At 50.5% G+C, this 22663-nt stretch overlaps 1 protein-coding gene across 1 annotated transcript in view; it reads left to right on the forward strand.

The window, feature by feature from the left end:
* Window positions 1-22663, forward strand: part of LOC104339063 (netrin receptor DCC) — a 680511-nt gene that overhangs the window by 471397 nt on the left and 186451 nt on the right. The window contains exon 9 of the mRNA XM_075411440.1: window positions 4833-4987. Coding sequence (XP_075267555.1) covers window positions 4833-4987 — 155 coding nt within the window. The remainder of the gene's footprint in view (window positions 1-4832; window positions 4988-22663) is intronic.

Consider the following 22663-nt stretch of genomic DNA (forward strand, 5'->3'; position numbering starts at 1 on the left):
GACGTTGGCAGGTGGCCCGTTTAAACAAAAGGGATAAGTTTCTCTCATGGCTCATAATTACATTGCTAGGGGATATCACAGAAACCAAAAATGGTGGAGTCGGAGGAGACTGGACAGTTTGAGGGAGACAGACCCATTCGGGTGTCTGTGGTCATCTGGGTGCCGAAATTCCAGACACCTGTGAGCAGGAGCTCTATGCCAGCAGAAGAACCAGATGTTTTTGACCTATGCCTGAAGAAGAACCAGATGTTTATGACCTGTGCCAGGAGAAGACCCAGATGTTTCTGACCTATGCCTGGAGAAGAACCAGATGTTTCTGACCTATGCCAGGAGAAGAACCAGATGTTTCTGACCTATGTCAGGAGAAGACCCAGATGTTTCTGACCTATGCCAGGAGAAGACCCAGATGTTTCTGACCTATGCCAGGAGAAGAACCAGATGTTTCTAACCTATGCCAGGAGAAGAAGCAGATGTTTCTGACCTATGCCAGGAGAAGAACCAGATCTTCCTATCGTGGTTCACTTATTCCTCTGAACATCTTACCTGGCTGCTGCCAGGTGGTGAGACCTGGCTGGGCTGGTGGCTCTTGTCCCATCTCGGCCTGCCCAAAGGGAAACCTCAGCCCTTTCTTTAGCTGTGTTCCTCTTGATCTCAAGGCCTGGGGTGTTTGCTTGATTATTTTTCAGTCTTTGCTGAGGAAAATCTGGAATTTATTTTTCTTTTACACAGTCCCTTTCTTCATTTATTTTAAGTTACAAGATCTTGGACTGCCCTGTGGGCTTCAGGTGTTGGATTTGAAAGACACGCTAGATCCGATTGCTAGAAAAACCAAGCTATAGGAAGTAAAACATATAAAGGTTTAATTTGCTCAGTGCTGTTCCGAGGTGTGTGGAGGGAACTTGGTGGCTGGCCAAGAAGGGAGAAACTTCCCTCTATTAACCATGACCCAGCAGTGTGCCCTGGCTGCAAAGAAAGCCAGTGGGATCCTGGGGTGCATCAAGAAGAGTGTGGCCAGCAGGTCAAGGGAGGTTCTCCTTCCCCTCTACACTGCCCTGGTGAGGCCTCATCTGGAGTCCTGTGTCCAGTTCTGGGCTCCCCAGTTCAAGAAAGATGAAGAGCTACTGGAGAGAGTCCAGTGGAGGGCTACGAGGATGGTGAGGGGACTGGAGCATCTCTCCTACGAGGAGAGGCTGAGGGAGCTGGGCTTGTTCAGCCTGGAGAAGAGAAGACTGAGAGGGGACCTAATATATACTTACAAATATCTGCAGGGTGGGTGTCAGGAGGATGGGGACAAGCTCTTTCCAGTGGTGCCCAGAGACAGGACAAGGGGCAATGGGCACAAACTGAAGCAGAGGAAGCTCCAGCTGAAGATGAGGAAGAACTTCTTCCCTCTGAGGGTGACGGAGCCCTGGCCCAGGCTGCCCAGGGAGGCTGTGGAGTCTCCTTCTCTGGAGATGTTCAAGACCTGCCTGGACAAGGTCCTCTACAGCCTGCTGCAGGTGACCCTGCTTCGGCAGGGGGCTGGACTAGATGACCCACAGAGGTCCCTTCCAACCCCGACCATTCTGTGATTCTGTGACAGCCCAGAGCTGCTCCTGTTCTACGCTGCTCCCAAATTGGAAACCGTCAAATTGCCAGAGCACAGGGCTGGACTTGGATTAATCAGCGTTGAAAATTATGTGTGAATACTGCGAGATGGAGCGTGCTGCAGATGCCCTCAGCCACCACCAACTTGGGTGCTGTCTCCAGCGGGAGCAGCAGACTTTCACCTGGACTGGACTTGCATTTAGGCATGGACTGGCTCATCACCACCACCATGCTGGGTTCATCAGCTTGAGAGCCCTGATGCGCTTGGGTGGTTGTACAGCTCCTGGTCTGCACGGAGGAGTGTCCTGGGAGATGGGCTTTGGTACCACCACCACCATCTGATGGAAGGTGAGCCCTGAAGCTGCTGAGGTTGCATTTGAAGATGATCATGCTGGACTCTAATCAAAGTACTGCTTAGATGTTTCTAAATGGCGGAGGTTGGGATGCGACGGAGCAAAGATGAGCAGCTGCCCTGCGTCTCCTCCCGCCTCTGTGACGGGGCTGGATTTTATTTCCATTGCCCTGCAACCTCTGTGTTGGATATAAAACAGACTGGGTCAGAATTTCACTCCTCATCGTAGCACTTCACACCTAGATCTCAAACTACTTGAGATGAGAGCGTTGTGCTGGTTCAGCCCCTGTAGTCCAAAATGCGAATTTGGTTCAGCTCAGGAAGCCACCCCATGGCAACGTGAGTGCTGAGGGCACCAGATTTCTGTATGTGTGTTTGGTTTTTTTAATTTCTTCTTAATAATAGAGAAGGACTTGCTGAAAGAATGCTACAAGCCATACCACCTTTCCAGACTTGTATATATGGATCACCATGGGTGCTGCAGTGGCAGAGAAATATTAAAACAGAGATTTGCCTGGAGTTTTCTTCTATTGCTTCCCCTGCTTTTTCTTCTCGTGCTCCTTTACTGCTATTTGGGGCTTGAAAGGGGGTCTTGTTGCTTCTTGGCTGTTAAAAAAAAAAGATATATATAATGAGATACCTGTGATCCTGCAGGTGGGAAGTCAAGGGGCATATTTTGTTTCCTCTTACTGCTGTGGGTTCCTGCATCCGAAAGGGTTGATGAGAACATCGTAGCTGCTCAGTTCAGGTGGTGTTGGCTGTTGTTCCAACCCCCCCCGGTGTTGTACCGCTGGTTTTGGAGTTGGTCGGCTCCATACAAACCCATTCGAGCTGCTTGCAAGGCAACCGGGTTCCTACTTCTCCTAGGACAAGGGGCAACGGGCACAAACTGAAGCAGAGGAAGCTCCAGCTGAAGATGAGGAAGAACTTCTTCCCTCTGAGGGTGACGGAGCCCTGGCCCAGGCTGCCCAGGGAGGCTGTGGAGTCTCCTTCTCTGGAGATATTCCAGCCCCGCCTGGACAAGGTCCTGTGCAGCTGCTCTGGGTGACCCTGCTTGGGCAGGGGGTTGGGCTGGGTGACCCACAGAGGTCCCTTCCAACCCCGACCATGCTGGGATTCTGTGAGCAGCGCCACAAAAAGGTTGACAATTAGCGATTTAGTCTTAAATGCTTTTTTATTTTCTTCCTGCAGCGTGAAATCTACCTTTCTGTTGTCGTTAGCGTTGCAGAGGGCTCCTAGCAAAGCAGACCGCCGTAATAAATCAGTTACAAAAGCAATTTTACCTGCTCCTGTTTGCAGATTGTCCACGAAACGACCGTGATTTCATCCAATTGAAACCCTGCTGTACTGTTTTGGGGTTGTGTTTTTCCCGGATAATCCCACGTTAATGACTCTAGGTCTGTATCTTCCTCACCAGTCGGTTTGGTCTCACCGAGCAGCACGAAGCCCCAGCTGGGCAGAGCTTTGACCCGCGACGGAGAAACCAGTGCCAGGGTGCAGATGCCCCATTAGCTCTGGGTGCTTACGGTGCTGGGAAATATTATATGACTCTTACTGTGGTGGGAGGGTGACGTCCCGCGTGTCTGCTTGGCCAGGGGCTGCCACCTCCCAGTGTCTAGGCTGAACCTTCACTCCGGAGATCATCACCAACCAGTTACCCCAGTGCTCATCACTGGAGCAGCTGGTGGAGGAGTATTGATCGTATTTTTCACTGGGACTCTGTGATAGCAAACTCCTGGCCAGGTTGGGCAGAACGAGAACCCTGGCTGATGCGGGCAATAGAGAGCTGCGGTGTTTCTCGAAACAAGTTCGGTGCTGGATGCCAGGCAGGCTCACCATCGCTGCTTGGGAGGAGAAGGACCTGCTCCCCCACGCACCAGTTTCCCAGCAGCCGACAGCCCAGTTTGCAGACGTGGGGTGGTGTCTCTCCATCCATCTGTGCTGGTGTCTCTCCATCCTTCTGCTCTGGGAGAAGGCTGCCCTGGACCACCTGGGTTCCTGGGGCGCAGGGCAAGCTCCACAAATGGGTTTTGAGGTTAGATGGCGAGTGGTGGCCCCATCTTTGACAAAAATTCTGCGTGGTCCCTTTGCCTGTGGAACGGAGCCGGGGTGGTGTGGCCGGCACAGCTCTCGTGGGAGCGCGGACAGGGATGGAGCAATCCAAACCCTGTTTTCCATAGCTGGATGCTTATGGTCCAAGATGCATCTCGCTTGCTATGTCGGAGATGTCTTCTTTTATTGAATAGCCATTTGCTTTTGTAAATTTAACTTTTTAAATTTATGTGAGGAAAGGCAAAGAACTAGTATACCATATACAGAATCACAGAATGGTCGGGGTTGGAAGGGACCTCTGTGGGTCACCCAGTCCAACCCCCTGCCCAAGCAGGGTCACCCAGAGCAGGCTGCACAGGACCTTGTCCAGGTGGGTCTGGAATATCTCCAGAGAAGGAGACTCCACAGCCTCCCTGGGCAGCCTGGGCCAGGGCTCCGTCACCCTCAGAGGGAAGAAGTTCTTCCTCATCTTCAGCTGGAGCTTCCTCTGCTTCAGTTTGTGCCCGTTGTCCTGTCGCTGGGCACCACTGGAAAGAGTCTGGCCCCATCCTCCTGACCCCCACCCTGCAGATATTTGTAAGTATATATTAGGTCCCCAGTGCCTTACTTACTTACTTATAGTGCACTACCTTACACAGTGTTTAAATGCAAGTCTCTTTTGTAGCGCTTGCAGCATTCCCAGTTGCTTGAATTGGGCTTTTTAAAGTAAAAGTCAAAAATAAGCTGCGAACTGAAGTCTGCTAAGCAATCATACCTTGCAGGCTACCAACTGCATAAATAAGTAATGCTTTAAGACATAAATGCATTTTAAAATGGAGGTTTTTTTGTTTTTTTGTTTCAGGGAACGGGCAGTCAACACATCTCAGCCCGGGACACTTCAACTGACGGTGGGCAACCTGAGGCCGGAGGAGACCTACACCTTCCGAGTGGTGGCATACAACGAGCGGGGACCTGGGGAGAGCTCGCAGCCCGTCAAGGTCGCCACGCAGCCGGAGCGTGAGTGTGCAAGGGCCGGGGGCTTGGCCGGGCGGCAGCAGCCGTAGCGACCATCTGCAGCCCTGTCCTTCTCAGCGCGGCGGTTGGAGGGTTCTGTAGAGCTCCTCTTAGAAATCATGGTCCTTGAGCATGGTGAATGAAACCTTTCCTCGGTTTGTAATGTTTCTTGCAGAGCATCTGGGTGCCCAGCAGCAGCGTGTTCCTAGTTTGGGTCGTGGCTTTGCTGGTCACTTCTATTATGGGGCAGCAGGAGGGATATCAGAACCTGTGCTGTGGTGCGTAAGGAGTTGGTTTTCACTAGGAAACGTTACGAATTTAACAGAAGAGACAAAAACTTTCCCTTGGAGTAAACGTTTTGGCTTATTTGTGTTTAAAAGCAAATATTTTCTATTAGTTAATGTTTAGCCGTAAGTGTGTTTTATAAATCTTGGGAGCAGGTGGAACCTTTCAGTGGCCACTTTCCTCTTTAGTTAATATGAACAGTAAGTGTGTGTTATAAATCTTTGGAAGCAGGTGGAACCTTTCAGCAGACACTTTCCTCTTTCTGTACGTCTCATTTGACTGGAAGTTATCTGCACACATCTGGTCTCCAGCAAGAAGAGAGCTTTCTCCTGGCTCTTTGCCCTGTCGCAGCTTTTCTTGCTTGGAGGGTCCAAGAAGGGCTGTTGCAGAGACGGGATTCAAACATTATTTGTGTCTTTCCACGGCAAAATTAGTTGTTTGGAAGAATTAATTATAAAAATGGGGTTGGTATCTGGTTTTTAGCACGGAGGTGGCTGCTGTGTGTCGTGTGGATGGGCGCTGGTCTGCTTTGGTGAACCGAAGGTCCTGTGCAGCCTGCTCTGGGTGACCCTGCTTGGGCAGGGGGTTGGACTGGGTGACCCACAGAGGTCCCTGCCAACCCAGACCATTCTGTGAAGGAGTGAAGGGCAGGATGCTGAGGTGCTTTTATGCTCCATCCGTAAGCCAGAACACGCTCTCCCTCTGCAAGAAGGTGGGAAGTCCGATGCTGAACAGAAGCACCGAGACCGTTCCACAGTGTCACGCGTTGCCGTGTACCAAAATTGAACTGAAAGGCGGTATTTGTCTGCAAACCCCTCGTTGTGTGAAGAGAACGGCCGCGCTTGTAAACCCTGAAATGTGATTTTTGATTCACGGCCGCAGGTGACTTGTGGCTGGGAGCGGGCAGAGGAATCACAGCATCACAGGATGGTCCGGGTTGGCAGGGACCTCTGTGGGTCACCCAGTCCAACCCCCTGCCCAAGCAGGGTCACCCAGAGCAGGCTGCACAGCACCGCGTCCAGGCGGGTCTTCAGTATCTCCAGAGAAGGAGACTCCACAGCCTCCCTGGGCAGCCTGGGCCAGGGCTCCGTCACCCTCAGAGGGAAAAAGTTCTTCCTCATCTTCAGCTGGAGCTTCCTCTGCTTCAGTTTGTGCCCGTTGCCCCTTGTCCTGTCGCTGGGCACCACTGGAAAGAGTCTGGCCCCATCCTCCTGACCCCCACCCTGCAGATATTTGTAGGCATTTCTAAGGTCCCCTCTCAGCCTTCTCTTCTCCAGGCTGAACAAGCCCAGCTCCCTCAGCCTCTCCTCGTAGGAGAGATGCTCCAGTCCCCTCCTCATCCTCGTAGTATGACTCTCTGCAAGGAGAAGAGGGGCTTGGAAGCAAATCCAGCGAGAAGGCGAGCCTCCTGAGGTGGCTTTAGGTGGCTTTGGAACTGTTGGGTTCCTTTCGCAGCTAAACTGAGCCCCGGGAAAGGTGTCTGTGAGGGCCGGGGAGACCGTGAGCCGCGTCCCCTGCTCAGGCAAGGGATGGTGTGAGCCTGGGGGACAGGGACCTTGCAGCTTCCATTATTCGTCAGGTTAGTGTCTATAGCCTTGTTTATCAAAAAACATAAATTTTCCTCTCTGTCCTCGCTTCCCAACTCCCCAGGAGTAGTGATGCTAGTGAAATACCCCCCGAGATACGGCGCTTTCTGTTCTTCTGGATGGCCTGGCATTTCAGATACGTCTTTCATTCCTGCTCTGAGATTCCTCCGCTGCTTTGCAGTTACGCAGCTGCCACGTGGAGCCATAAGCGAGGCATTCCCAGCCCCTTTTTGGGGAAATAATGTTTGAAAGGCAGATTATGAATCTGAGCCTTTTGAAAGTAAGGTAGTAAGTAGCTAACCAGCAGCATCATTTGTCTATTAGTAATTTATCTCTGCGTAGCCACACGCACAAATACGCATATACACGTTTCTGTATATGCTTGTATTTTTATATATATATTATATATATATTTTTACAGAATTAAAATAACATTCTAATCAAGAAAATGCCTTTGCCCTCACAAAGCCCCGGTGGAAAACAGGCGCCGCTACCCCCTGCCGTTACCGTCCGAAGCTGCCACGGCGCGGAGTTACCGGCTCCGGTTGATGCGCAGCGTGGCCGTTCGGAATATCTTTCCTATTTAATAACTTCGAGATTTCTCTTAAAGTGTCAAGTTGGAGTGTGGAGAAAATATTGCTTTCCGTTCTCCTGCTCGCTTTTTACTGTGGACCAAATTATCTTATCATTTGGAAACAACTCTCTCTGGTCCTGGGAGGCCGTCAGCCTCCGTGGCTGCCTTTTAGAACATGCTGTAACTATTGTACGATAAATTACGTGGCTGCCCAGAAATTGAATTTCCACATTATTTGAAAATATCAGAAGTATTATGCAAGCTGGCATTGTTAAAGAAGCAAAAAGCTGATGAAAAAGGACATCTGAAATTCATGTCTGTCGGTGCCTGTTTCGAAAAGCACATACATTTGCTCGGTAATCAGTTTAAAAGATCAGCAGAACAAGTTCCAGCTTTTTGAAATAATCACCCCGAATGGATGGGCTGGCTTTCTGCGAAGGTTTTTGTCCCCAGATTAACCAAAACTCCCCTTTCTTAGTAAACTCCAGCCCATTTTCTCTGCCTTTATGATATATAATTTCACTACAGTATTATCAGTCCGGATTTAAATCCCTGCCTGCTGAAGCCACGTCTAATCTTTTCATACCGCGTGCGGAGACTTTGTGAGTTATTATTTTGGCTCCTCAAGATGCTGGTAAAGCGGCTTGGTAGTAGAGAAGAAAGAACCACGTCTGTTCTGGCGAGGAGGATTGAGATCGTCCATCCGAGCTTTGAAAGCGGTTCCCTGCTGTGGGACCAGCTCGCTGCTTTTCACAGCCCTGATGAATTAACGCCCGTTTCCTACTAAATCCGTTGTCTCCGCGATGGGTGCGTTAGTTGGGGAAGGAGAAGATGAACAGGAAGGTTGGCGTGCTCTGAAGAAACTTGACGGCGTCGCTCCAGGCTCCTGAAGTCGCCTCCCTTCCAGTGAAATCAATTTAGCGTGCGCTGACATCTCAACTTCTACCCCAGCATCTTTAAGGGCTTTATAAGGAAAAATTAATTATTGTACCCTTCTGAGGTGGGGAAGTGTTATTACGCCTACTTAAGAGAAGCCCAGCTGGGTCCCCATACGCCTGCACCCTCCTGCGCGACGCTGCGAGGAGCAAATCTCTGCCCCCGAGGCGGGGAGCAGCCGCGAGGGGCTGTGTTCCCCACCCCGGTGTCCCAAAAATGGGAATTCTGAAGCAGAAAGGCAGGGATTTGGGGGTTGGATTATGTGGGTGGGGCGTTTGGCAGCACCCAGAGGGTGAGCGTGCTTGCACGGGAGCCTTGGGTGACTATGGCCACTGATACCCACACCTGCCTCGAGACTTTTGTAATTATTTTTAATTCCCATTACAGGCTGGTGCTTCTCACCTCGGATATCGGTCCCTTTGTAATTTCAGAATTTCATTTTTTGCGATTATGATGGGGAAGCATTTATATATATTTTTTTTTAATATATTTATATATATATATATTTTTATCACTGATCAGCTGCACCTGAAATTTTCTTGCAAAGACAAACAGCAGCAAAACCTGCCCTCAGTGCTGCACTGAAACAATTGCACCAGAAGCTATTCAAGTTTTTGGTTTGGGGTTTTTTTTTGCCACAAGTTTTTCAAGGGGGAGACAATATTCTTTGAAGTGATTGTGCAGAAAATGTTCAGAAGACGTAGACAAAAATTCAGCTGCGGTCTCTTTTAACGTGCGTTTCTTATACAGGTGTCAAAACCGCATAGAAAATTAAAAGGCTATTAAAATTAATACAGTGAAATTTCACCTGAAAAAGCGAGGGAAGGCAGGGAAGTCCTTAAAGCCCCCGTAGATGACAATTTTATCAAGCAGCCATCGCTTCTGTGTATGTTGGTCTGTGCAAATTAAGTTTGCGGAGTAAACACGTGCTGGAGTAACTGAATTTTTCTGGAGACTTGTAGCAGACCTGTCCATCCTAGACACCAAGCCAGAGATGGTGCCAGATTGTCACCTCTCGGGGCTGGCCAGGGTCCCCAAGCAGGGCCTCAGTTGCACCTCTGCTGCCGACTCAGCTATTTTGTACTGTGTCCAGTGCTGGGCTCCCCAGTTCAAGAAAGATGAGGAGCTACTGGAGAGAGTCCAGCGGAGGGCTACGAGGATGAGGAGGGGACTGGAGCATCTATCCTAGGAGGAGAGGCTGAGGGAGCTGGGCTTGTTCAGCCTGGAGAAGAGAAGGCTGAGAGGGGACCTTAGAAATGCCTCTAAATATCTGCAGGGTGGGGGTCAGGAGGATGGGGCCAGACTCTTTCCAGTGGTGCCCAGCGACAGGACAAGGGGCAATGGGCACAAACTGAAGCAGAGGAAGCTCCAGCTGAAGATGAGGAAGAACTTCTTCCCTCTGAGGGTGATGGAGCCCTGGCCCAGGCTGCCCAGGGAGGCTGTGGAGTCTCCTTCTCTGGAGATATTCCAGCCCCGCCTGGACGCGGTGCTGTGCAGCCTGCTCTGGGTGACCCTGCTTGGGCAGGGGGTTGGGCTGGGTGACCCACAGAGGTCCCTTCCAACCCCGACCATGCTGGGATTCTGTGATTTTGGGTACGGGTCTCAGTCATGATGATGGTAACCTCGTCGCTGTGAGTGATGCTGAATGATCTCGTGAGAGTCAGGGTCTTGCCGAGACGAGAGCCCTGGGATGAGTTTGGGCAGGAACTTCAGGTTATCCGAAATGCCTCTGGCCGAGGTGGGCCTGATCGGGTTTTTTTGGGAACAGAGGGATGCGAATCCCCTTTCTTCAGTGCGAAATGGCTATGGATTGGGTGGAGAAAGAGCCGAGCTTGTGTTTGAGAAGGTGGGAAGGCTGGAGCTAAGGCTCTGTGGCTTTGGGCAGATCACTGAAGCCTCTTGGTTTCTCCATTCCCAGACTATAAATGAGCAATATTGACAAGAAATGAGCTCTCCAGGTCTCTTCCAACCTGGGTTATTTGTTGAGTCTATGACTTTCGCTCTCTGCTTCCTCACACCCAGGTTACAGGTCTGTCTGCTGCATCCTTCGTGGCAGGGATTTCCCTTCCCATCATGTACTGATACAACAAAAATCAGTATTTTTAACGAGACTTGCTGCTAGTCCTGTTTAATGAGGGAGACACGGGGCTCTGTCCTGTGCCGCGGCCTGTCCAGCATCGGCTGGCACGGGGATGAACCGCGGACGTGGCACTCTCCATCCTTTGGTTCACAGCGACAGGACATATATTATTTTGAAGTAAGAAAATAAAATGTTGGTCTGAATCTGCCAGATTTTGTGTGTACAGATAGATCTTTGGAAGAATGAATGGCCGCTTCGGTTTTGGGCAGTGCCTGGTTTGCAAGGTGCCGGGGTATTTATATATCTATATATATTTCATATATTTATCAATGTATGAAAGATCTGTGCAGGCAGAACCATGAGTATCTCCGGTGTAGCGCCTCGGTAGGGAATTTTTCCTGTCATTTGATGAAGGGGTGAAGCAGTGCTGAAGGATGCGTTCTGCAGAGTCATTAATATCCTCCTCATTTGTGTGTATCCTTCCGTAATGGCGCAGTAAAATACACCCTGGGGTAACTTTATGCCGTTCTTCCATGGTTCTTTAATTTTATGAGTAATTTATGTGGAGCGTTGGCGGGGGGTGGGGGGAGGTTTGCAGTGGCTTGAAGTTTTAATGAAACGTAGCTTGCCTTCTGAAAGTTAGGCAGACCTGAAGGAAAAGATGACGATGCCTGGTTTTCTGTCCGCCTTTGATTCCTGCTTTTGGTGTCCCATCTGCTGCTTTTTTTTTCCTTGGGCTTCTAATTTATTTTTTTTTTTGTCTTGGGAGAGATGAGTTGCTTCGGTGTCAGCTCTTGGGAGCTGCTTTGCTTTGCTGAATGTAAGGGCGAGAGGTTGGCCCCAGTGTGGGTGCGGGTACGGCGGCTCTCCTGGCATCCTTTCTGCTCTCCTGAGCAGTGACCTGGATGAAGAGTTAGTGTCCCCTCAGCAAGTTTGCTGATGACACCAAACTGGGAGGAGTGGTGGATACACCAGCAGGCTGTGCTGCCATTCAGCATGACCTGGACAGGCTGGAGAGTTGGGCAGAGAGGAACCTGATGAGGTTCAACAAGGGCAAGGGCAGGGTCCTGCACCTGGGGAGGAACAACCCCAGGCACCAGTACAGGCTGGGGCTGACCTGCTGGAGAGCAGCTCTGTGGAGAGGGACTGGGAGTGCTGGGGGACGACAGGGTGACCATGAGCCAGCAGTGTGCCCTGGCTGCCAAGAAGGCCAGTGGGATCCTGGGGTGCATGAAGAGGAGAGTGGCCAGCAGGTCGAGGGAGGTTCTTCTTCTCCTCTACTCTGCCCTAGTGAGGTCCCATCTGGAGTCCTGTGTCCAGTTGTGGGCTCCCCAGTTCAAGAAAGATGAGGAGCTACTGGAGAGAGTCCAGTGGAGGGCTACGAGGATGAGGAGGGGACTGGAGCATCTCTCCTACGAGGAGAGGCTGAGGGAGCTGGGCTTGTTCAGCCTGGAGAAGAGAAGGCTGAGAGGGGACCTTAGAAATGCCCATAAATATCTGCAGGGTGGGTGTCAGGAGGATGGGGCCAGACTCTTTCCAGTGGTGCCCAGCAACAGGACAAGGGGCAATGGGCACAAACTGAAGCAGAGGAAGTTCCGTGTGAACACGAGGAAGAACTTCTTCCCTCTGAGGGTGACGGAGCCCTGGCCCAGGCTGCCCAGGGAGGCTGTGGAGTCTCCTTCTCTGGAGATATTCAAGACCCGCCTGGACACGGTGCTGTGCAGCCTGCTGTGGGTGACCCTGCTTGGGCAGGGGGTTGGGCTGGGTGACCCACAGAGGTCCCTTCCAACCCCGACCATGCTGGGATTCTGTGAAAAGATGAGTTCAGATCCCCGGGACGCATCTGTGATACGGTTTTAGTCCTTTGTTTCCCTTGGCTTGGTTTTCCCCCTGGTTTCACTTCGAATGAAGTATAAACGGGTTTTTTTGGGGGGGGGAATCGCAGCCGTTTTCCCATGGCGAGCGACCTGCCCGCTCCCAGCTCGCGTCCTCCCCGTCCTGCTCCACCGCCGCGGGGACCGACCCAGCTTTTGCCTTTTAGAGACGCTTAACCTCGAGTCAGGGCTGGTTAACAGAGGCTGTTAGCATTGATAATTGAGATGAAAGATCACCTCCTGCTGTTTGATTCTTTAGGCTCTGGCTCCCTTTAGTGCCATGGCCTTTTTTTGCCTTTTTTTTTTTTCTTTTCCTTTCTGTTTCCCATTGAATTTCTGGTTTCTCTGTGGAACGAAACAGTCCCTTAAGCCGGATTCAGTGGCTCCATCTGCGCTTACCGGCTGCGTATGCGGCTCCCTGCGTGATGTGGAGAGGCCGATGAAGACTCTTGTAAAGGCCATTTTGCAATCACAGGATATAAGGAGGGATCAAATAAGAGAAAAATGAAAATTTATATTGTACTGTTTCCTAGAAAAATAGTTGTTGAGGAGAGGAAAATATTCTGCAGGTCTATCGTGAAGCTTAGATTGATTCTCACCTGCCCTTTAATCAGCAAAAAAAAATGACCAGATGAGCGTCTGGTTGGTTCTTCCAGTATTTCTCTAAAGCCATCCACGATCAGATTCTTAAAGATATTTATTCAGCTGAAAAATTTCCATCTTCCTGAGTCATCTTCATTTCTGAGGGCGTTTCCACTCTCTGCATCTCACCGCGGTGGTGCCACCCCGTTGCCTTCTGTCCCACCTGCACCCAAGGGCCTCTGAAACCTGTCAAGGGACCTAAGAAATACTGATTTAATTCTGACCGATCCATAGTGCTAAGTCCAGGGCCTCTCCGGAGCTGGAGTTCCCACCTTGCTCGTGGAGTCACACTGAGCAAGGTGCCTCGTGCCTCAACGTTGTCAGCCCTTTGGTTGAAAAGTGGGGACGATGGTGAAGACACCCTGGAATCGTGATCTTCTGCAGACCGCATGCAAGCTCTTCTTTTCTGGGAGTTTCGAGGGTGGATTTGACTTATCAGTAGTGGGAGAATTTGTTACCACCTTGGCAGACAAAGAGTTAAAATGAAAACCAAATCAAAGCCAGAAAGTAAAACTTTGTTTTCATATTGTCTTGGGTTCAATTTAAAGAACTCCAAAAGGCTTGCTGTTCATCATCCATCTTAATTAACTGAACTAAGCCAGTCGAAATCTTTTCTTTTGGGGGTTTTGTTTGGTTGATTTTTTTAATTTTTTTTCCCGACCAGCTCTTCGACCTCCTTTGAAGAGTGTCAGTCTCTTTAGAAAGGTGCATCACTATATGAAATATTGTAATTAATGGCTTTGCCTCCCCTTCACGAGACCTTCTTCACTTCAAGGGGCAATGGGCACAAACTGAAGCAGAGAAAGCTCCAGCTGAACATGAGGAAGAACTTCTTCCCTCTGAGGGTGACGGAGCCCTGGCCCAGGCTGCCCAGGGAGGCTGTGGAGTCTCCTTCTCTGGAGATATTCCAGCCCCGGCTGGACGCGGTGCTGTGCAGCCTGCTGTGGGTGACCCTGCTTGGGCAGGGGGTTGGACTGGTTGACCCACAGAGGTCCCTGCCAACCCCCACCATTGTGTGATTCTGTGAAGTCTCAGTGTCCTCAGTTGGACAGAGGAAGAAACCTGGTAGATGACGAATACATTTTAGATCAGACGTGTAGACGGAATCCTTCCTGCAGCAGTGGTGAGGAGGCATCTCCGTGGCTTCACGCTCGGGGCAGAATGGCTGGTACGCTCGACACATGGCAAATCAGTGCCGGTCTCGGGCATTGCTTTCCTTCTGATTGCCGAGGTTGCCACTATACTCATAAAACTGTCTTCTGAGATGCGTGCCCATCTTTTCGTGTCTTCTGGAAAAGACGATTTAAAACCAAAATTTAGAACAAAAGCAGTAAAAGCGGTTGTGTTTTATTTCCTGATGCTCCAGAGGAGGTGGCCTGAGCGCGATGCTGAGAAAGACCCGGTCCCGTTTCTCCACTGTTTCTCTGGTGGAGAATCTTACAGCCATTTCCCAGGGATTTTTAAATAGTGTTAAATTAATTACATTTTCCTATTGTTTTTAGCAGATCTTGTCATGATAGTTTCTGCCCATTTTTCATGACCTCAGAATTTCCTCGTGTGAGAATACTGAGGGTATTTCTTATTAAAAACATTTCTCTTCGTGCTTACTTCTACTTCAAAACTACTTTGTGTTTTTCATCGGGCTTTTTAAATATAGATTGAGGATAGGAAGAGTAGGGCAAGGACCAGAGGTTTGGGGTTCACAGGAAATTATGGCGATGGAGTCTCTTCTGTCTTGAAGTACGGCGAAAATAATTCTTGATTGCTTTCCTTTTTCTGCTTTAATGAATCAGTGCATTTCATTCTGTCATCCACCATGTAGAACTTGTGAAAAACACTAAATTCAGTGGAAGTAATTTAAAAATTGTTTAGAAAGGAAGTATTTTGCTTTGAAAAATGTCATTACTGGATCTTTCAGCACTATGGAAATATTTTGCTTCGTTTTTCTTGCTGAGCTAGAATTGTCACTTTTTTTTCCCCCAAATGTTTTGATGTCTGTGAAGCCCATGTTTACCAGAAATAATCTGCTTCGGTGAAAATAACTCCAAATGCTCGGAAGGGAAGAGGGATTTTCCATTTCTGAGGTTTGTCTGCGCCGCACGCTCCTGCCTTTCAGTGGTTCACGGAGGTGGTTGATGTGAAGAATTCGGCGCTTGTCACCTAATCATTTCTTTTTATAAATAATAAGCTTCACTGTCGGGAAGGGCGTTGTAATTCTGCTCCAGGTTTGCCGAGGTGCAAAGGCACCATTATGCCAAGTAAAACACTTGGACTGACTTGCTGAGAAGGAGCAGCAAATTAAAGCTGCTTTTATCCGAAAAAATAAAAATGCAGAACAGATGAGCGTATCTTAATCAACTATGCAAATCAAGGCATGGCGCCGTTTGCATGAAATCTCCATATTTATAGGTGCCTGATGAGAATGGTGATGCAGAGGCAGGGTGGAATCCCCCAATGCAGCATGGTGGGGGGCAGCCGGACCTCCCCGGGCACCGCTTGCCCTGTGTGAGCAGAGGATGACAACTCAGGTGGGGATGCATGGAGACAACGATGAAGATGTCACCTTGCCGGTACGAAACACGTTGCAGTTGGAAGCTGTTTTGCACCAAGGTCTGTTCCCTCTGTCCGTATGTCCCTCGAGGGAGCGTTTTGACGCCGCGGTCCTCGGGCAGCGTGGCCGTCCTTTCCGCTCGCTGCTGGTGAGACACGGGGCAGCGTCTCACCGGCCAGATCTGGCGCTTGGCTTTGGCACTGTCTGACCGGTCTCTGGACGAGGGCACCGGCGTGTCGCTTGGCTGAGGTTCATCCAAAGATCTCTGCTGAGCTGCAGACCACTGGGATGGACCGCTTTGTCTCCCTACAGCTTTCACAGAATCATGGAGTCATGAAGGTTGGAGAAGACCTCTAAGCTCATCAAGTCCCACCGTCAGCCCAACACCACCATGGCTGCTAAACCGCGTCCTGAGAACCTTTCCTAAAACAATGGCAAATGGGGCATTGGGGACCTTATCAATGTTTATAAATATCTGCACGGTGGGGGTCAGGAGGATGGGGCCAGACTCTTCTCAGTGGTGCCCAGCGACAGGACAAGGGGCAACGGGCACAAACTGAAGCAGAGGAAGCTCCAGCTGAACACGAGGAAGAACTTCTTCACTCTGAGGGTGACGGAGCCCTGGCCCAGGCTGCCCAGGGAGGCTGTGGAGTCTCCTTCTCTGGAGATGTTCAAGACCCACCTGGACGCGGTGCTGTGCAGCCTGCTGTGGGTGACCCTGCTTGGGCAGGGGGTTGGGCTGGGTGACCCACAGAGGTCCCTTCCAACCTTGACCATACTGTGATTCTGTGAGCCTGATTTAGGCACCGGGAGGAGCCCTGCTCGGTGCCTCCAGGTGATCTGGTGCCACCAAATTGTACTGAATGGTGGTCCAAAGCTCCTCTCCAACCTTTTGGTCAGAAACAAAGAGATCTCTAGAGAGAGATGGGTTTTATTTCTAGGACGGCTGTGTTTCAAGACCTAGATTATGATCGAGGCTATTTGTGTTTGATTAACCATCCCGCTCGGCTTCCATCAGGGACCTGTGTGCTGCCGTCGTCGGGGATTAGCAGGGTTGGAGATGCTCAGCCTTAATTGCTCTGGTCCGCTGTAGGAACCGTAACGCAGCATCACGAGAAGGAGAAGGTCAAAGAGAAGATGCTCTGCGAAACGGGCTGCTGCAGAGCGTTGCGAAAATCGCTTTGGATGTAGGAATTGAAATTCTGTCTCGGTTCCGTTTGACGTGCATTCATCTTTGTTTTATCTGGTCCTTTCTTCCTACCCCAGAAATCTTGCAGTATAAATAGGTAAGATAAAGAATGGGTAGGAGATATATTATTATGCCATTTTACGGGGAGGAAATTGAAGCCTCAAAGTATTAAATTATTTATCCAGGCTCCCTCTGGAAGTCTGAGCCGGAGCCAGGGTTGCAGTAACCTGTTTCTCAAAATTAAAAAAGGTTGAATTTCTGTCCCTGCCGAAGTCGATCGGAGCCGCTTTCCAGTTCTGCGGCCGCTGTCGCTTCGCCGCAGCGCGTAGCGGGGCCTCCAGCCGCTGTCAGTGCTCTGCCATTCGAGGAAGGGTTTTCCTGCCATTTCCCAGACCGCCAGCAAGCGCCGAGCGTTTGGACGCCCTGAAGCGGGTGGATTTTGTAATGAAAGCTTGTTTTCCACGCGACTTTGTCCCACTGACTGCGGACTGTTTCTCTGTTGATGACATTATTTAAGTGTTCGTGTTTGCACCCCGTGTTTGCTTCCAAATAGCTTATTGGCATTAGTGATATCTTAATTAGTGATATCTTAGGGCTGTGAGGATGGTGAGGGCACCAGAGCATCTCTCCTATGAGGAAAGGCTGAGGGAGCTGGGCTTGTTCAGCCTGGAGAAGAGAAGGCTGAGAGGGGACCTTAGAAATGCCTCTAAATATCTGCAGGGTGGGTGTCAGGAGGACGGGGCCAGACTCTTTCCAGTGGTGCCCAGTGACAGGACAAGGGGCAACGGGCACAAACTGAGGCAGACGAAGCTCCAGCTGAACACGAGGAAGAACTTCTTCCCTCTGAGGGTGACGGAGCCCTGGCCCAGGCTGCCCAGGGAGGCTGTGGAGTCTCCTTCTCTGGAGATATTCAAGCCCCGCCTGGACGCGGTGCTGTGCAGCCTGCTCTGGGTGACCCTGCTTGGGCAGGGGGTTGGGCTGGGTGACCCACAGAGGGCCCTTCCAACCCTGACCATTCTATGATTCTATAATTAATTTTGATTCACAGAGAGATTTTCTCCCCGGTGCAAACTGCAGCAGGAGACTACTTCTTCCTCCATCTGCAGTCCTGTGGCTTTTCTGCCAGAAATAAAGGCCATCGGTATCTTGTAATAATAATAATAATCGTAGGAAACCATTTCAAATACTGTTCTCTCTCAGAGTTCAGCGGCAGGGCTGACAGGTTGGTTACAGCCTGGACAAGGTCCTGTGCAGCCTGCTCTGGGTGACCCTGCTTGGGCAGGGGGTTGGACTAGATGACCCACAGAGGTCCCTTCCAACCCCTACTATTCTGTGATTCTGTGATTCTGTGGTTCCTAGAACTCTGCGCTGTGATTTGTGCCGGAATGTTTGAAAGTCGGGCAAAATAACGATGGGAGTGGAAATGCTGGGTGTGGTACTGAAGATGCTTTTTGAAGTTTCTTCGTTAATCAAGAGCCGGTATAGGTGTTGAGCTGCTTCTCCTGCCACTGTTTTACACGTTTCTGGCCAAGGTTTTCTTTGGCAAGAAGAAAACTCCGTACTTCTGCCTCGTAGTCCAGGCTTTGTAGATTTGTGTTGTGCCCCACGGCGCATTCGGGGTCTCTGGTGATGCTCAGGTCCTCCATCACATCGCTTGGTGCTACCATCGCTGGTCCCATGTTCCTTAGCAAACCGAACAGTGGTAGATTCCCGCGTCCGTCTGTGCTGCGCAGCTGGGCACCGCGTGGCGAGGGAAAGGGCAAACGAAGGAAAACCAGAAGACTCTGCCAAAATGGAAACGCCGGCTGCTTCCGAAGCCGGCTCCGATGTCAGCTCTGGTGGGAAGCGCTGGAGGCATCTGGGGCAGTCCTGGCCACCGACCGGCGTGTCTGCAGAGCGTGGCCCATGCGTGGAATCCGGTTGTGCTGTCTTAATAATTATGCTGCCTGCAGGGTCTCTGAAGTTGCATCTTTCTGGGCAGCGTGGAACCAGATTTTAATGAAATATTGGTAAAGCTGTTAACTACAGAGAGAGAAGGGGAGGGGGGGAATCAAAGGCGCAGTCAAAGCATGCGCTCTATTATCAATAACTGCAACTGGCTTCATAAATATTTTTTATGCCAAGAAAGCTAACGGGATCCTGGGGTGCATCAAGAGGAGTGTGGCCAGCAGGACGAGGGAGGTTCTCCTGCCCCTCTACTCTGCCCTAGTGAGGCCTCATCTGGAGTACTGTGTCCAGTGCTGGGCTCCCCACTTCAAGAAAGATGAGGAGCTACTGGAGAGAGTCCAGCGGAGGACTACGAGGATGAGGAGGGGACTGGAGCATCTGTCCTTGTAGGAGAGGCTGAGGGAGCTGGGCTTGTTCAGCCTGGAGAAGAGAAGGCTGAGAGGGGACCTTAGAAACGCCTACAAATATCTGCAGGGTGGGTGTCAGGAGGACGGGGCCAGACTCTTTCCAGTGGTGCCCAGTGACAGGACAAGGGGCAACGGGCACAAACTGAAGCAGAGGAAGCTCCAGCTGAACCCGAGGAAGAACTTCTTCCCTCTGAGGGTGACGGAGCCCTGGCGCAGGCTGCCCAGGGAGGCTGTGGAGTCTCCTTCTCTGGAGATATTCCAGCCCCACCTGGACGCGGTGCTGTGCAGCCTGCTCTGTGTGACCCTGCTTGGGCAGGGGGTTGGACTGGGTGACCCACAGAGGTCCCTTCCAACCCCGACCATGCTGGGATTCCGTGATTCTGTGACGCAGAATTGCTTTGAACTCGCACGTTGCTCACAGATCATGGTTATTTATTTACGTTTGATATGTTTTCGGTGCAGATCAGCAGAGAACCAGCTGTTGTAACGAAAAGTGAAATGTAAGAACAAGAACATTTTAATCATTGCATCTCACTATAGAGAAGAATAAATCAGTAGAAAAAATGCTTTTAAAAAGCAGCTTTCGTGGTGGAGGTGGCTGGCCTGACACAGAGCTGGAGACCGAGGAAGCCTAGCTCAGAATTAGAAGTTAACGTAATGCTTTAAAAAAAAACTGAGTTGGAATGAGTAGTTTTGTTTTCCTTAGAAAAGCGTGGTGGTGGTACGTGCTCTCTCCGGGGAAGGTTTAATGCAAAGATTTGATGCTCTCTTCTACCTGGAAGGATTCAGAGCATGAACGCTTGAACGGCACGCTTGGTGCGGGACCATCATGGCCCGTAGACGGGAGGTTGGGCTGGACTGTAGGCAGCAGAAGTCAAGACCTCTGGGACCAGAAAGAGAGAGAAAACAGGTAGGACTGTGATCCTTTCACCTCGTTTTTGGGCATCCAACTTCAAGGTGGTCTTTAGGACTCTGCTTTCTTGTCCCAAGGCTGCCGTGAGTTATTCTGCATCAACACACCTTAGAGCCCAAGGCTTGAGCCCAGCAATAGCTCTGGAAGAAGGTCAATGTCTTGTGCTGGAGCTCCAGGCAACGACCTTGGGGTAACTGAACTCTTTACCCGCCAGAGCAGGTACAGGAGGCAGAGTTTCAGAAACTTATAAAAATGTTGGTTTTGAGAGAGATACTTGGCGTGTTCAGGCAGTTGCCAAGCAATTTTTGACGTAGTTGCCTGCATTCCTATTTTAGGCATTTCTATCTTTCTTACATCTTATTAACTATTATTATCAGAAGTTTAGCTGAACAATAGCAAAGAGGAAATCAAATCTCTATGCAAGAACAGTGGAGGCTCATGAGAGTAGAAATTGTGTTCCTGCAGGTTTTGAGGAGCAGTTGACTGCATGGACATGGGGTTTTACGCATCCGAAGATGAGCTGGGTCAATACCAGCGTCTCTCAATAAGAAAATGCTTTCACTGGTGTTCAGAGATGTCAACCCTTTCTGCTCCTATAATAAATCAAACTTTGCAGGGTTTCTAGAGGTTTTAAAGCCCTCATAACCTTCAAGGGGCCGGGTCTTCCCAACAGCTATTGCCCACCTCAAGCTTTGAAGTCCTCCTGCTGAGCTCCTCCGGGTCTGCTCACGCCAGAGGCAAGAGCGTTGACTCAACTTGTGCCGTCGTACCCTGGAGGTGTGAACCCGAGTGTCGTTTCTCCTGCCAGAGGCCCCCAGCTTGCCCCATGAGTGTGGTGCATCAGCAGCCGGGACAGGACACGGACGTGCAGTGTTCCTGCGCTGGAAGATGGAGGAGGGAACAAGTTATGGACGTTCTCTGGAGCCGCTTTGGCGATTGGCAACTGCACATGTCCTCTAAGGGTTTGTACGGACTGCTGGCAGGAGGTTAGCGCCAAAAATAGCCCATAAGCTGTAAGATCTGAGAACTTCTGGAAGGTTGAAAGCAAGACATACCATTTACGCAGAGGACAGCCGCTTTACTGGGGCCAGCTCAGGTTAGAAACACAACAGTCCTGCTCTGCAATGACTACGTTAGGAACACAGGTACTTAATTGCTGCAATAATGAATAGCTAAAATCAATGTATGTATCAGGAGCCTATGGTAAATATTATCTTTCAGCCCCAGGAACAGTGGTTTTTGCGGCAACGTGAGGCAGATTCTTCCAGCACAGCGTGGCTACAGCCATTCAGCCCAGCAAGACAGGATCAGCCGCACTGACAGGGACCTTAGAAATGCTTATAAATATCTGCAGGGTGGCAATTCCCACTTTTTGATGGAGGAGGTTTCATAGCAGGCATTTAGAAAATGAAACAAGTGTAAGATGTGTAATTCTAAGCTAAACTAATTCTTGACAGTTGTATCTTTTAAAAGGTAACATATTTCTAAAAAAAAACTTTAACTTGTTAAGAGAACAAGGAGATTTGCACTTTGCTGTAGCTCTGGGAACAGCAACAAACAACAAGATATTCTCATTTTGAGGAACCTGATGAGGTTCAACAAGGGCAAGGACAGGGTCCTGCAGCTGGGGAGGAACAACCCCATGCACCAGTACAGGCTGGGGTGGACCTGCTGGAGAGCAGCTCTGTGGAGAGGGACCTGGGTGTGCTGGGGGACGACAGGGTGACCATGAGCCAGCAGTGTGCCCTGGCTGCCAAGAAGGCCAATGGGATCCTGGGGTGCATTAGGAGGAGTGTGGGCAGCAGGTCGAGGGAGGTTCTCCTGCCCCTCTGCTCTGCCCTAGTGAGGCCCCATCTGGAGTCCTGTGTCCAGTGCTGGGCTCCCCACTTCAAGAAAGATGAGGAGTTACTGGAGAGAGTCCAGCGGAGGGCTACAAGGATGGTGAGGGGACTGGAGCATCTCTCCTACGAGGAGAGGCTGAAGGAGCTGGGCTTGTTCAGCCTGAAGAAGTGAAGGCTGAGAGGGGACCTTAGAAATGCCTCTAAATATCTGTAGGGTGGGTGTCAGGAGGATGGGGCCAGGCTCTTTTCAGTGGTGCCCAGTGACAGGACAAGGGGCAATGGGCACAAACTGAAGCAGAGGAAGTTCCAGCTGAAGATGAGGAAGAACTTCTTCCCTCTGAGGGTGACGGAGCCCTGGCCCAGGCTGCCCAGGGAGGCTGTGGAGTCTCCTTCTCTGGAGATATTCAAGCCCCGCCTGGACACGGTGCTGTGCAGCCTGCTGTGGGTGACCCTGCTTGGGCAGGGGGTTGGACTGGGTGACCCACAGAGGTCCCTGCCAACCTGACCATGCTGTGATGCTGTGATAGATAACATTAGCCCTAAAGGAAAGGCGGTGAATGCATGTTTCTAAAATAAGCACTGGGGAGAAAAAAAAAAAAGGTAAAAAAAGCAAAGCATTCACCCATTTCTGGCTCTGGACTTGATTGCTTTTCCTGCTGGTGAACAGGAGTGATCCCACCAAACAGCCCCAGAAGTGGCAGTTGCCAGAGCAGCATCAGACTCACTGCGAGCGGTTGTCGTAGCTGGTGTTTAGGAAGCAGTCCCAGGCGCTGAACCGAGCTTTTATGGGTGGTTTTTGGAACACATTGAAGCATTATGTGGAGCCCGTGGTGAAAGAAAACCCCTCAGTCGTC

The sequence above is a fragment of the Opisthocomus hoazin genome, chromosome Z (assembly GCF_030867145.1).
Source record: "Opisthocomus hoazin isolate bOpiHoa1 chromosome Z, bOpiHoa1.hap1, whole genome shotgun sequence".
Taxonomy (NCBI): domain Eukaryota; kingdom Metazoa; phylum Chordata; class Aves; order Opisthocomiformes; family Opisthocomidae; genus Opisthocomus; species Opisthocomus hoazin.